The sequence below is a fragment of the Ammospiza nelsoni genome, chromosome 1, assembly GCF_027579445.1.
Source record: "Ammospiza nelsoni isolate bAmmNel1 chromosome 1, bAmmNel1.pri, whole genome shotgun sequence".
Classification (NCBI taxonomy): Eukaryota; Metazoa; Chordata; class Aves; order Passeriformes; family Passerellidae; genus Ammospiza; species Ammospiza nelsoni.
Genome location: NC_080633.1, coordinates 270,420 through 284,265, shown reverse-complemented (window position 1 = coordinate 284,265; position 13,846 = coordinate 270,420). Strand labels below are relative to the sequence as shown.

At 59.1% G+C, this 13,846-nt stretch overlaps 1 protein-coding gene across 2 annotated transcripts in view; it reads left to right on the top strand.

Moving 5' to 3' along the window:
- Positions 1–13,846, top strand: part of AGAP3 (ArfGAP with GTPase domain, ankyrin repeat and PH domain 3) — a 111,088-nt gene that overhangs the window by 93,306 nt on the left and 3,936 nt on the right. For both annotated transcript variants that reach the window (XM_059490949.1, XM_059490878.1), the window contains exon 13: positions 3,036–3,197. In XM_059490949.1, the coding sequence (XP_059346932.1) occupies positions 3,036–3,197 (162 nt within the window). The remainder of the gene's footprint in view (positions 1–3,035; positions 3,198–13,846) is intronic.

The following is a 13,846-nucleotide window of genomic DNA, read 5'->3' as shown; positions in this document are numbered from 1 at the left end:
GAAAAGGAATAATGTTTTTAAACTGAAAGTGGGTGAGTTTAGACTAGATATGAGGAAGAGATGTTTTATTGAGAGGGTGGTGAAGCAGCAGGGTGCCCAGAGCAGCTGTGACTGCCCCTGGATCACTGGCGGTGTCCCAGACCAGGTTGGACAGGGCTTGGAGCAGCCTGAGGCAGTGGAAGGTGTCCCTGCCATGGTGGCACTGGGTGAGCTTTGGTCCTTTCCCACCCAAACCATTCTGTGATTCTGTGCTGCTGCTCTTGCCAGTGACCTGGAGGGATGGGGTGTCATCCCCATGCTCACTGTTGTCCTGCCTGCTGGTGGCGGCTCACCCCTCTCAGGTGCCACCACCCAAGCCCTGTCAGTGCTGCACAGACTGGGCACGGGGCCAGCTGCTCTGGAGGGCCCACAGCACAGCAGAGGGGCCCCAGGCATTCCCCATCCCTGCTCTGTGTCCCCACAGCACAGCTGGCAGAGCTGGGCTCTCAGTGTGCTGAGGGAGGGGGCACTTCTGGGGGCAGTGCTTCCCACATGGCTGAGCTGAGCTGAGCAGAGCAGAGCAGCCAGCCCTCCCTCCATGGAGGAGCTGAGCTGAACTGAGCTGAGTTGGGGGAGGCTGCCCTGCCCACAGCTGAACCCAGCTCTGCCAGGGCCAGGCTCTCTGCTGTGCTTCCATTCCGCATGGCAGGGCAGGTGAGGAGCTTTCCCCAGCTCCTGGGGACAGGCTGCCTGCTCTGGTTGTGTCCTGGAGAGTACATGGAGGAGCAGTGGGATGGGGCCAGACAGTCATACGAACGTGCTCCAGCACATTCTGTATCTGTCCCTTGTGTGGGAGCTCTGCAGCCCACCTGTGGGGTCCCAGGGCCCCCCTAAGGCTGACTGCTTTGGAGAAGGGCCCAGCAGGTCCCAGGTGTGCCTGTGAGAGGTTCCCTTGGTGATCTGGGGCTCTGGAAGTCTTTGTGTGGGTCAGAGGGGTTCAGTTGCCCTCCTGGGGAAGGACAGAGTGAGCAATGCCTGATCTAACAGAGAGAGTGTGTTCCGTGTGCTGCCCCCACGCCATTGCCCCCCTGTCCCCGTCCCACGGGGCCCTGCAAGTGCCCAGCTCTGTGCTGGCTGCTGGGCAGTGAGAACAGGGACGTGGGTGAGGTTCCCTCAGGAGCTGCCAGGCTCTCAGCAGGCCACAGGAGAGGAGTGCAGAAATGTGCAACCCTGTCACTGAGCCTGGAGCGGGGCAGGGTGCCCGAGGTGTGGGATTGGGCCCGGGCAGCATCCTGGTGAGCAGGTAGGCAGGAGAGGAAGGATGGAGGCACCACGTGTGGCATGGTAGCGCCATGAGAAAGTTCAGGTCCCCTGTGACATATGGCTGGGAGCTGAAGGTGCTTCACACCTGCTCTAAGCACGGTCCTGTAGCAGGATCAGTAACTTATATTTAGAAAACTGGAGTCTGATTTTATTAGATTTATCTGTCTTAATTGTCAAGGGTGCACTATTTCCCCATGGATAAATAGCAGCAGAAACACCCTACTGGTGTGTGTCAGTGAGGAGAAAGCAGAGCTGGGAGAGCTCCAAGGCTGCGGCCTCTCTGAGCTGTGTGAGGGGACACCAGCTGCACCTCGGTCCCTGCTGGGGCAGCTGCTGCCTCTGACCCTCTGTGCCTCTCTCCACCCCACTTCTGGTGTTTGTCGAGACCACCAAGCCCCAAAAACCAGTCTGAGCAAACCAGGATGAGCCAAGGGAGCAGAGGATGGGCTGGGGTGGGAGAAGGGCTTGGCAGGTCCCTGCCATCCCACTGCTGGAGCTGCTGCCCTTGTGCAATGCTGTGGTTCCTTTCTTAACTCCAGGTGCCACACAACGGGGAAATGGGAAGTCAGGACTTGCTGGGGGACACTGGGCTGTGGCAGAGGGGACAGCAAGCTGCCCAGGGCAGGGGTCCTGGGCGTGGAGCTGCCATCTGTGCCCTGGGCTGGGTGGACACTGGAGAGGCAGGAGTGGATTTAGGAGAGGGTTAACAGTGCAGCGAGGACTCCTGCGCCTCGTTGCCTTCCCCGGAGTCTGCATTTTTATGCTGATTGGAAGCCTGCGCTGTGTGTGCTGCTGAAATTGAATGTCAGGCTTTTGATTTTGTTGCTGGTCTCTAATGAAATTTGACATTTAATGGTGAGTGCAGCGGCAGCGTGTGTGTGTGTGATCGGAGCTTGATTAGCGCACTCTAATTGACAGTAATTAGGCAGCTCCCTGATTGTTTCTAATTCTGCTATTAATTGTAAGGAACAGTATGATTGAGGATAAATTTGGTGCGTTGCTGCTGGGGATGCAGCTTCTTCAGCTCCGTATCGGAAGCCTATTGAGCCCATCACGCTCAGGTTCCTGAGTGTGGCAGCCCCAGTCACCTCGTCTGGCAGAGCAGTGCTGGGAGGGCAGGGCTTTGCACGGGCTCTGGGGCCCGGCTCTGCCCCGAGAGCCACACCACCTCCTGGGCTGTCCCTGCCCAAAACGCCTACCAGCCCTGTGAGGGCACTGCCCGAGGGCACTGCTTCCCCAGGGGCACGCGCTGGGGACCCCGGGCTGCTGCAGGGGTGCTGCTGCACGTGTCCGGCTGCGCGGGTGCTGGGGCTGCCCCTGTGGGATCGTTCTGCACGGATCCCAGTGCAGACTGGCCCAGCCTGGCTGCCCTGTGGGATCGTTCTGCACGGATCCCAGTGCCAAGGGGGTACAGCCTGGCTGCCCTGGGCGATCGTTCTGCATGGATTCCAGTGCCAAGGGGGTACAGCCTGGCTGCCCTGTGGGATCGTTCTGCACGGATCCCAGTGCCAAGGGGGTACAGCCTGGCTGCCCCTGTGGGATCTGCCAGCCCTCAGCTGCAGTGGGTGTGGGAGTGGCCCTGTGCCATGGGGCTTTGCAGGTCCTGGCCTGTCTCATGGGGTTGTGTGGGTCGAGCCAGCCAAGTACCAGGGCTGGCTCCAGAGCGCTTTGGTGTCTCTGGGAGAGGAGTGTCACTGTCCCATGTGCATGACTTGCCTTATTTCTCTCCCCAGCTAACGGTACTGCCGACTCCCTCAGCTCCAGCCCAAACATTTCCAGTGCTGCCAGCCCAAAGCTGGAGCCGCCTCCGTCACCACATGCCAACAGGAAAAAGCATCGCCGGAAAAAGAGCACAGGGACAACTCGGCTGGATGGCCCCAGCATGGCAGCAGAAGGTAGGAAGGGTCTGCCTGGGGCAGCTCTGCTGCTCACAGGGTCCTGGGTGCTCTCTGGGGCCTGGGGCTTGGGGTGCTCGTCATGCAGGGCTCAGCGGTGACCTGGGGCTCAGAGCACTCCTTGTCCCAGCAGCTTGGGCTGGGGCAGGAAAGGGCTACCAGCCTCTCTGATCTGCCTTTCCCTCCGTTTCCCACATGTCCTGCACAACCACCATCATGCCTGTGTGTGCTCAGACAGTCACTGGTAATTACAATTGCTAACTGTAGCAGCAGACCTGAGAGTACACCATATGGTTAAGGTGTGCTCTCAGACACTTCCCACTGCAGGGACCTAATTCCATTGACTTGTAAATTGTCCAGACTTTTATGATTTAGAAGACCTGTGGTGGGCACCTGCCTCAAGCCAAGGGTCTTTTGGAAGAGCTGGTCTACTTCAGGGGACCCCTGAAGGCATGTGCATTGCTTTCCCAATGTTCAGAGAACTGATGGGGTTTGTGTTGGGAAATTCTGGTGTCTGTGCTTGCTGAAGAGGGACCCAAAGCTTGACAGGGAGGCTGCAAGGCATGGGGAAGACCCCAGATTTGTCCAGGTGGAGATGAGCCTGGCAGTCCTGTTCTCTAAAGCCTGCATCATGATATAGCTGCTGGAAAAGTGAGATGTGACTTTATTCTTGGTCATCCTGTCCCACAGCACTCAATAAGCTTCTGCAGTGAACCAAAGTAAAGATATAATTCACAGGGAAGGAAGTTTCAGTACAAGTGTTTGAAGCTAACAATTGATGCAAAGCAATCCAGGAAATATTAGTCTGTACCTGAAGGTGCTGCACCTGTCCTGGCGCCTTGCTCCGAATCACCGGTCTGCCTGCAGTCCAGCAGCCAGGTGTCCCATAGCAGAGCAGCTCAAGTTCTTGTTCTTGGGATCATCGTCTGATGATGTGCAGAGTTGGGCAGCTCTGCTGGGTTTTTTCACTGTTGTAGTTGTCTGCATCTGAAATGCACAAGTCTAAGACAGGCTTCCCCTCTGTGGTAGTGGATTGAGGAACCTTGAGCATCGTTTGAGTCTGTCAAACTGGTGTCCCATGGATAGCAAGAAACGTTGCCTGTATTTGCACTTTGTTCTTGGCTCTGTGTGTGTGTCACCTCCTCAGACCCACTGTTGCCCTGCCCAGATTGGTTTGCAGTTCTCAGCCCAGTGCTGGGCAAGAGGAGAGGCTCATTCTTTGTATGAATAGTGGGGCAGTGAAGGAGGGCATGGTTTTGCACCCCCACACGTGAGACTGAGAAAGCATGTGCTGAAGTAGTGTGTCCTGCCCTGTAAATAAAATGCCAAGGGAGTTGTAAAGGAGGTCCAAAGCTGACCTTTGTGGTGATTGGGTTTGTGATGTGGACATGAGGGCTCTCACCTGAGCACAGCAAAGGCCAGGAAGCACAGGACTGGTGTGTCAGTGCTTGCAGAGGAGCTCTGGTCCTGCGGCCGCTCAGCTGATGGAGTGTGGGAGGTGCAGAGGCTGGGACCTGACCTTACACAGAATGGGATGCCATTTCCTAGTGGAAAAGGGAATTGAATGTGGGAACACTTTTATGAAGCAGTAACACGGACTAACCACTGCTTGAAGTCTTAAAATTTGATTAGTTCCTGTTGAACAACACATGCGTGCTTGGCAGAATTCCCAGCCCTCTGCTCCCAGATGCACAGGCTGGAGGGCTGTCACCCTTCCTGTGTGCCCAGGACAGGAGTCTTTGAGCAATCCCAGGTTTTCCATCATCTCACAGGCATATTTCTTCAGACACATGGTCGCTCTTTCTGTCCTTCCTGCTTTGGCAGCATCCCTGGAAGGTGGAGTGATGGGGGTGGAGACATGGGGCAAGCATGAGTGCATCAGAGTATTTTTGTTGTTTCCTGCACTGGTCCTTGGCTGTGGTGGTGAGCTGGGCAGAGGTCTGTCTTACCTGAAGTGTCTCAGGTTGATATAGTTAATTTAGAGCCCTATCAGGTGTTTTAGCAATGTAACTTTTTTCCTACAGCGTGCCTTCCTCGGCATTTTTCAACACAGAACTTCATTTACCAGTGTCAGTTGCCAAACTTCATCTGTCACTGCACAGACCTTGCACGCTGTGGATCCTCGTGCTGCCAGAACCTCTGGCACCAGTACTGGGAGCAGGAGGAGCCCCCAGTGTGTGCTCTGCAGTGCTGCTGGTGCCACAGTGCTGGCAGCAGGCGGCTGAGCTGCTCTGGGGCTGAGGGGGCACCCGTGACCCACAGGCACACAGGCAGCCCATCCTCCAGTGCTGCAGTGGGAAGGGGCAGTGCAAACACCATGGCAGAGTGAGGGGAGCACAGCACAGCACAACCCACAGGCACACAGGCAGCCCATCCTCCACGTCTCCAGTGTGAACCCAGGCTGTCCAGGCCCCTGTGTCCTTCTCCAGAGGGGAGTGGGTGCAGCCCCTGCCCACTCAGTGCTGCTGGGGCAGAGCTGGCACAACCAGCTGCTCCCAGACCTGTGCTGGGCCACAGTGCTGCCATGGGCTGCTGCAGGGTGGGTGGCTGGCTTCTGGTCAGCTATTGACAAACTGAACTCACATTTCTTTTTTAACCAGTATATTGGAAAATTGATCCAATTGCAAAATTGGAGCTCCAGAGGCTGGGTCAGTTCTGTCGTGCTCCCAGCTTGCCCTGCATCAACAGGACCTGCTGCTGTGGGCAGCGTCTGTGCCAGCAGAACCATGCTCTGAGTCCACGGGAGCAGCCACTGTTGCTGCACTTTGAGCTTCCCAGCTTGGTTTTGGCCAGTGCCAGCAGCAATGAGCTGTGTGCCCCATTTTGGCATGAGGGGGACATCCTCAAGAGAGGACCATGTGCACCCCTGTGCTCAGTATGAATTATGGAGCTGGGTCACACATCCTTTCCATTCCCCCCTGCCACGTGCCTGCTGCACAGCTCCTGCCCTGGTGCCTTTGGGATTGATGTGGTTGGTCTCTCTCCTGCTCTGAGCTCCGGGACTGTTCCAAGAACTGATGCAGCTCTGGACACTGTGGTAGCTCATCAGCAAGACCAGCAGGGCAAAGGCAGAGGAGTGAGTGACTCTGGGACTGGTGTTCAGGTGCCACCCATGATGGGTCACTGTCCTGCATGCCAATCAGAGCCTGGCAACAAGCATGAGGAGATGCTGAGCCAATGTCTGAATGGTCCAGCTGTGAACCCTGGGCTGAGCATTGTCCCACACCATGGGCATGGCCAGTGGATTGTGTCGTGGACTGATGTCCATAAGTATGACTGATACGCCCTTGAATCTTTTTTAGCTGCTTTGAACAGTTATGGCAGTTTTTTCAGAGCAGGGTAATTTGAGGTTTTTGCTTCTGCATAGTCAGCATGGTGAAAGTGTGAAATTGCTGTGCCAGGAGCGGGCTGTCGCGCCCTGTGGCAGAGCTGCCATCCCGTGTGGCCGAGCTGCTGTCCCCTCGTGGTGCTCGTCCCTCTGTGGAGGGTTCGGTGTCCTGGCAGGAGCGTGGGGACAGCCCAGTGAGCAGCCCTGCTTTCTGTTAGCTCACTCAGTGTGGCTGTACTGGTGTGGGGAGTACTGTGGAGGGACACCCCCAAACTCCCCACCCTCCAGGAGCTGCAGGGGCCAGGCAGGGTGTGAGGCTCAGCCTCGGTGACAGCATCCCTGCGGTCCCTGTGGGCAGCAGCAGCCCTGGGGCTATGGAGGGAGCACGTTTGGGCTGTGCTCGGGCTTCCTGCACCTGCCTCCACCCGCCCCACGCCGGGAGCCAGGCACGAGCAGCTCAGGTTAGCATCCTGGGAAAGTTGGTGAGGTCTGGGGATAAATTGCCATCAGTTTATCTCATTTAGGAGGTAATCAGAGCCAGGGACGTGCAGAGCAATTGAATCTTAGTTGTTCTGAAGTATCATAAATCAAACGAGCTGTTGCTTTTTTACATGGGCTCATGTTAAAGAGAGCTCTGTGTCAGGCTGCCAGGGAGCATCCGCAAACTATGGCAGGCGTGGGATTGGGCTGCCGGAGATGTCACCGAGCTGGGGAGTGCAGCTCGGGCTGTCAGGGAGCACCCACAGGCTGGCAAACGCGTGTCAGGCTGTCAGGGGACGGGGATGCTCATCCCCTGGTGTAGGTGCAGTGTCGTCCTGCAAGGACCATTGGGAAAGTCTGCTCTTATCAGAGCCCAGCACGGCTCTGTGGCCAGGAGTGCCCTGTCCTGGCGGGGAGCAGCCCACAGCCCCCTGCAGCCCCTCTCCTGTTTGCCTGGACCCTGGGCCCCTGTTGGTGCTCCCGGGAGGGCCCAAGAGCCAGCAGACACGGCTGAGGGCAGCGGCACCTTTGCGACGCTCCCTGCTCCACTCTCCCCATGGCTGCCAGAGCTCCGGGGATAATGAACTTCTCATGTGCTTAAAGAGTGATGCAGGGTGCATGGCGAGAAGCTGACAGCCCCTTAATGTGCTTCTCAGTGGCGGCCAAACGACGCGGTTTTGTCTTTGTTTTTTAGTTTTAAAACCCACAGGAAATTGATGGCCAGTAAAGAGTTGTGTTGGGGCGATGTGCGTGATTAATGCCAACTGTCAGGGGCTGTCGAGGCCCATCGTGGCAAGGCAGGAGTGTGAGGCTGAGCCGTGCTCACCAGATTGCTGGGGATTCCAGCTGCTATCGCTCAGCTCCCGCCTGCCCCACACAGCTTTGTCACCCGAGCTTCCTTCCACCAAGCCTCTTAATTCAGTGCTAACAAGGCACTCCAGCTCATTACGGACCTTGGAGCTCCCTGCTCAGTCCTGGCGGGAGGGAGGCAGCCTGTGCTGGGCATTCTGTCGTTCAGCTGGTCCCCTGTCTCCATCAGGTCCCACCCCTTCAGTCTGTGGTTCCTGGGGACCTTACACAGCTCTGTGTTCCCCTCTGAGGGACCCTCATGTGCACACCCCTGACCCTGCCACAAGCCACTGCTCACACCATGAAGCCCATGCTGTCTGTGCCCTCCCTCCTGTGACCTGCCTCCCTGACACCTGCACACACCCCCCGGCCCTTCAGCCACCCCCAGGCCTGTCCCCCCTGTGCACACACTGCACCCCACATTGCATCCTCCCTGCCACGTACACAGAAACGACACTGTTGGACCCTTGCGTGACCCCTTGCACACCCCTGTGCACCTGTGGCGTCCCTTGGGAGCACCTGCTCCTCCTGACACACTGTCCTTCCCCGCACACGTTTGTGACCCCACCGTATGCCTCCTGGCCCAGCTCAGTGTGCCCCTCTGCGCTCGCGTCCCCGCTGCTGCCGCCCCCGGCCCCACGCCATCCCTGGGGCACTCTGGGCCCTGGGGGCGCCGGGACAGGGCACTGGGGGCTCTGCACGGCGCTGCTCCTGCTGCGCTCTCCCGGCGCCTGTCCCCGCGGAGGGCCTGTCCCTGTCGCACTAATACAGGTTGGGAATATTGGGTTTAATGATCTGCAAAATGAGGAGGTAGCGAGCTGACATTTACGAATGGTGCTGCATCCTTCTCTTCCCAGACGCCTGCTAATTTGTTGATATCCCAAACACCTCATAATGATATGGTACAGTCGCAGCTTGCAAACAAGCGCCCGAGGCCAGGGGCTGCCGGCTGCCCTGCTCCAGGACCCTTCCACAGGCTTGGCATCCAGAGAGCAGAGCTGCGGGCCAGGGTCTCCCTGCATGTCTGACAGGACCTGCCCTGGTTCCTGCCTTGTGCCCCACATGCTGGAGGCGTGCCCCCACCCCTCCCTGCATCCCCTCCCTCCAGGGCATCTGGAGGCACTTCTACTATGCCAGCACAAAGCGGGAGAAGGGGTGGGAGTGGGAGAAGGACGGCATGCAGGGAGAGGCTGGATGTGACTGGGAGATGGTGAAGAGCAGAGCTGACAGAGGAAACTTCTGCTTCAGGAGTGGGGCTCAGTGGCAGCTCTGCTTCCTGTGTTGCTGATGTTGAGTGGAATCCTGTTCCTCTCTGCTGGATCTGTCGGGTTGCAGGGAAGGTGTCCTGCACTGTCCTGCTCCCCATCTGCTCGGGAAGCAGCCTGCTGGGAAGCTGTCTGGCGTGGAAGGCTCTCTGCCTGGTGTGCTGGGATGGAGATGCTCCTGCCATCCCCTGTGCTGAACTCTCCCTTCCCACGAGGGAAGAAAGTGCTGCCCTGGGCCTTTGGGCTGGCGTGGGGGAGCTCTCCCCAGTGCCCTGTGTAGAAAGGGAATTGCTGTGCCATGTCCAAATGCTGGGAGCGCAGTCCTGCTGCACTTGATGCAGACCAGAGGGACACTGCTCCGTCCTCTGTCCTCATAGAGCTGCTTCGTATCCTGGTGCTTCTGGGGCAGGGGAGCAGCCCCCCTTATTGCTGCCTGTGCTCTGAGAGTGCTGCCCCAAGCTGTGTGGGGGCATCTGGGGTAGGGGGGAGGCATGGGCCCAGCCTGTCCCACGCTGCCTGCGTGCACCCCACAGAGAAGCAGGGTGTCCGTGGGAGTGCAGGTGGGAATTGCTGCTCCCATGGCTCCACGTCAGGGTCCCTACAGGAGGCTCTCTGGGCTGGGCACCAGTGCAGGGTGTAGCCAGCGCCCTTTGCAGAGCAGGACCAAGCTCTGCCCCAGCCCCGTATTGAAGCTGAGGTGTTTTTAGCTCCCCAGTGTACCCCTTGTGCTCCGAGCTGTACTTCCCCGCACTCAGAGCTTAAAGAGGGGGCTTGGCATGAGCTGTGAAGGCAGCACTCTGTTTCACTGCAGCTCCCCTTCCTTTTCCTCTCTGGCATCCCACAGGTGTCAGTGGGACACGCTGTTCCACTGGGCACCCTCGCCCCAGGGCTGCCTTGGGCAGCAGGTGCAGGCTCCCTTGCATCCTGGTGGGCAGTGCATACCCTCCTGCTGTCCCTCTGGTCTTGCACAGGATGTCTCCATCCCTCGTTCTTGGCAGCCCCGTGGTGCTACCCCAGGGCTGGGGTACTGGCAGAGGGAGGGAGCCTGCCCTGGGCTGCTCCTGTCCCTGCCGGCCCTGCCCATGCTCCTGGCTGCCGCTGGGCTCTGGGTGCCACGGGGCCCTGCTGTCCGGCCATGCCCTCCTAATCCCGCTCCTGCTCAGAGCCCTGCTTCTGGGGCAGTGTTGGGAGGGGGTCGTGGGGTTAACACCCATTAGCAGAGCCGGCTCACACCACTCTGCTCAGCAACTCTTCACGGAGCTCAGTCTTTAAAACATCATCAAAAAATCATCAAGAGAGAGAGAGAGGCAGCGCATTCATTTCCACTGCCCACTAATTCTAATGGATCTGGTGTAATGGGCTCCCACCAGCACACTGGGGCAGCTGCAGGGCTGGGGGCTCTGCCATCCTGGGGGCTCTGCCATTGCAGGGCTGGGGGCTCTGCCATGATGGGGCTGGGGGCTCTGCCATGGTGGGGCTGGGGGCTCTGCCATCCCGGGGTTAGGGGCTCTGCCATCCCGGGGTTAGGGGCTCTGCCATCCCGGGGCTGAGGGCTCTGCCATCGAGGGGCTGGGGGCTCTGCCATCCCGGGGCTGGGGGCTCTGCCATCGAGGGGCTGGGGGCTCTGCCATCCCGGGGCTGAGGGCTCTGCCATCGAGGGGCTGGGGGCTCTGCCATCCCGGGGCTGGGGGCTCTGCCATCGAGGGGCTGGGGGCTCTGCCATCCCAGGGCTGGGGGCTCTGCCATCGAGGGGCTGGGGGCTCTGCCATCCCAGGGCTGGGGGCTCTGCCATCGAGGGGCTGGGGGCTCTGCCATCCCAGGGCTGGGGGCTCTGCCATCCCGGGGCTGAGGGCTCTGCCATCGCAGGGCTGGGGGCTCTGCCATCGAGGGGCTGGGGGCTCTGCCATCCCGGGGCTGGGGGCTCTGCCATCGCAGGGCTGGGGGCTCTGCCATCGAGGGGCTGGGGGCTCTGCCATCCCAGGGCTGGGGGCCAGGCTCTGCCATCTGCCCCCGGGCAGCCGCTCACTCAGAGGCAGCTGGGAAGGGCTCCCTGCTCCTGCACGAGTGGCTTCCTCTGAGGTCTGAGCCCAGTCAGGCTGGAGCTGGCAAGCGCTGGCACTTCTCTGGCCTCCAGGAAGGAGCTTGTGCCCATGTGTGGGGCAGGAGAGGGAGTTCTGCCAGTTCTGCTTCAGCAGGGGTAGTCTAAACCCTTCTTTTATGTCATCTGCTTGGTGCCTCCCTGTCATCCGGCCAGAAATGGTCCTGCCACATTGGAAACCTGTACCTCTCCCCAGAAGAAGCTGAGAATACCCAGTGCTTTCCCTAAAACAGCTGATTCAACTTGTATGGGTGCCCTGAGGAGCTCGGGAACTGGTCCTAGACCATCCCAGGAGGTGGGTGTGCACAGCGTTCAAAGCTGCTGCAAGTCCTTGATTCCCTTCCCAACTGTGCTGGTCCTCCTGTGTGAATCCTGCAGGGTGTGACCCTGCAGTGCCACGCTCTTCTGTCATAGTCATGCTGTGCTGAGGCCTCCAGAGAGATCCAGCCCCATAGTGCTGTCCTACACTCTGAGGTGGGGAATTGGCCACAGCACAGCAGAAAAGCTGTGGTCCTTTGTTAGCTCTTCCTGGGCTCCGAGAGCAACAGGGCCTTTGTTTGGCGTGAAGCTGGAATCCAGGAGGCACAAAGCAGGAGGGGAACGGAGGTCCTGCGTCTTGCAGAGCTGGCGCCAGGGCTTTCGTTGGCCTGGGACTGCTCCCAGGGCTGGCACTGGGCAGCCCCAGGGCTCTGGAATGTCCCTCAGCTGTGACAGCAGCAAAGTCTGTCTGAGTCAGGTTGGAGCCCCAGAAATCTCTCACCCGGAAGGAGGGAAGCTCCTGCCCTGCTGTGAATGTCCTGAGCAGAGTGCTGGGAGCGTGGTGCCTCAAGGAGCAGCAGTGACCCCACACCAGAGCCCTGGGCAGGCAGGGCTGACATCTGCTTCCCTGGGAAGTGTACAGGTGCAGGAAGGCTGGGGCTGGGATTCCTGCCTGCCTGCTTGGTGGGGAGGTGCTGGGCAAACAGGAACAGGGAAGATGGAGCTGTGTGAGCCCTCAGCAGGAGCCCTCGCTGTGTCCTGCTGACTGTGATGTCCTCGTCCTGCTGTGCAGGAGTGGCTCAGCAGCAGGAGGAGGACTCCAAGTGCACCCAGTGCTTCCCCAGTGCAGGCAGCTGGCTTAGGCTCAGCAGCACAGCAGCAGCCACAGGGGCTCAGACCAAGGCAGGGCGAGGTTTGAGAACAGGGCCTGTTGCGATGTGTCAGGGTCCCCCAGGAGCGCTGTCGGCAGATGCTCCCTGCAGCACCTGGCCAGCCTCTGCCCAGGGAGCTGCTGCTCATTGCTGGGGCTGGGAGTGCTCAGCAGCCCTGGGGCTGGGGGGGGATGGTCCTGGCTCCCCTGCCCTCTGGAGGCTCCCTGCCCGTGCTGGGCTCTGGCAGCACTCACAGAGACTGGTGCCAGCAAGCAAAGGAGGCAATGCCTGTTAGCCTGGCTGTTGCCTGGTTATTTCCTCTCCCAGTATTCACAGGCTGGCAGCTGTATATTTTCCAAGAATCTTGTTCTTGAGCTGGGACTTGATGTCTGTGGGGTCTCTCCTGTGGCTGAGAGCTGGAGGAAAGTGTTGGACAAGTGGGATGTCCCAGTTACATCTGTGCATCACAGAGGGGAGAGTCCAGCAGCGTGGCTAGCTACCCCCTCCCTGCAGTCTGTCATCCTCCTGAGGGCTCAGTCTCTCATTCCAGCAGGACACACACAGCTGCAGACATCTTTCCCCAGAGGAGGAGTCCCAGGCTGATTTAGGGTGAAATGAGTAAAAGAGCCTTGCCTTCCTATCTGGGAAGGACAAGCCAAGCCCTCATGCTGGAGTCATTCCATCCTCTCCAGGCCAGGATGGTGTGGAGACCCAGCCTTGTGCTCCTGCACCAGTTCACGAGCACTGGTGGTCCCCAGGCCTGGTGCTTGTCCGTGCAGGTGCTGACCACGAGCCTGGAGCAAGGGCTGTGCACTCCCATCGTGCCCAACGGACCTGGCTCTCCTGAGGAGGCTTCCCAGGGCTGCACCGTGTTCTGGGGATGTTTGTGGACACAGCCTGGCTCAGGTGGGCCCAGGAGGCCCCGCAGTAGCTGAAGGTGGCCGTGCCCTTCAGCCGTGCCCTTCACCCCCCGTGCCAGGGGCCTCTGCAGCCAGTCACTGTGGGCTGTGCAGCTCCTCAGTGCCTGCCTTTCTGCTGCTCCCCTGTGCAGTGAGAGCCTTCTGTGCGGCAGAGAAGTCAGGGAGAGGAGGGGGATCCCCCTCAAACCCCTCCAGACTCCCCTGCTCACCTCCCCACGTCATGCCCGGTGTGCACAGGCCCTGCCAGGCTTGAGGCCAGCGCAGCTCTGCCTCGATGTGGGCCAGAGGCCCCTCGGCCTCCGCGCTGTCTCTGGAGCTGAGCAGTTGACTCCCTGCTTTTAATAGAGAGCTGGGAAGGCACATTATGGAGATGAGGGTGTTATTTGCATAACGCTAATTAGGTAATTACAAATCATTTTGCTATGAGCTGAAGCGTGTGCTGTGACATAACGTTTATTAGTCATTCCATTCAGGCCCCGCTTAGTTAAGTCATTTACTGCACTAACTACTGAAGTTGGCAATAAAAGGTAAATGCTGGTGCTGGGTGTGAGGCTGACACGACACCCCATGAACTGTGCC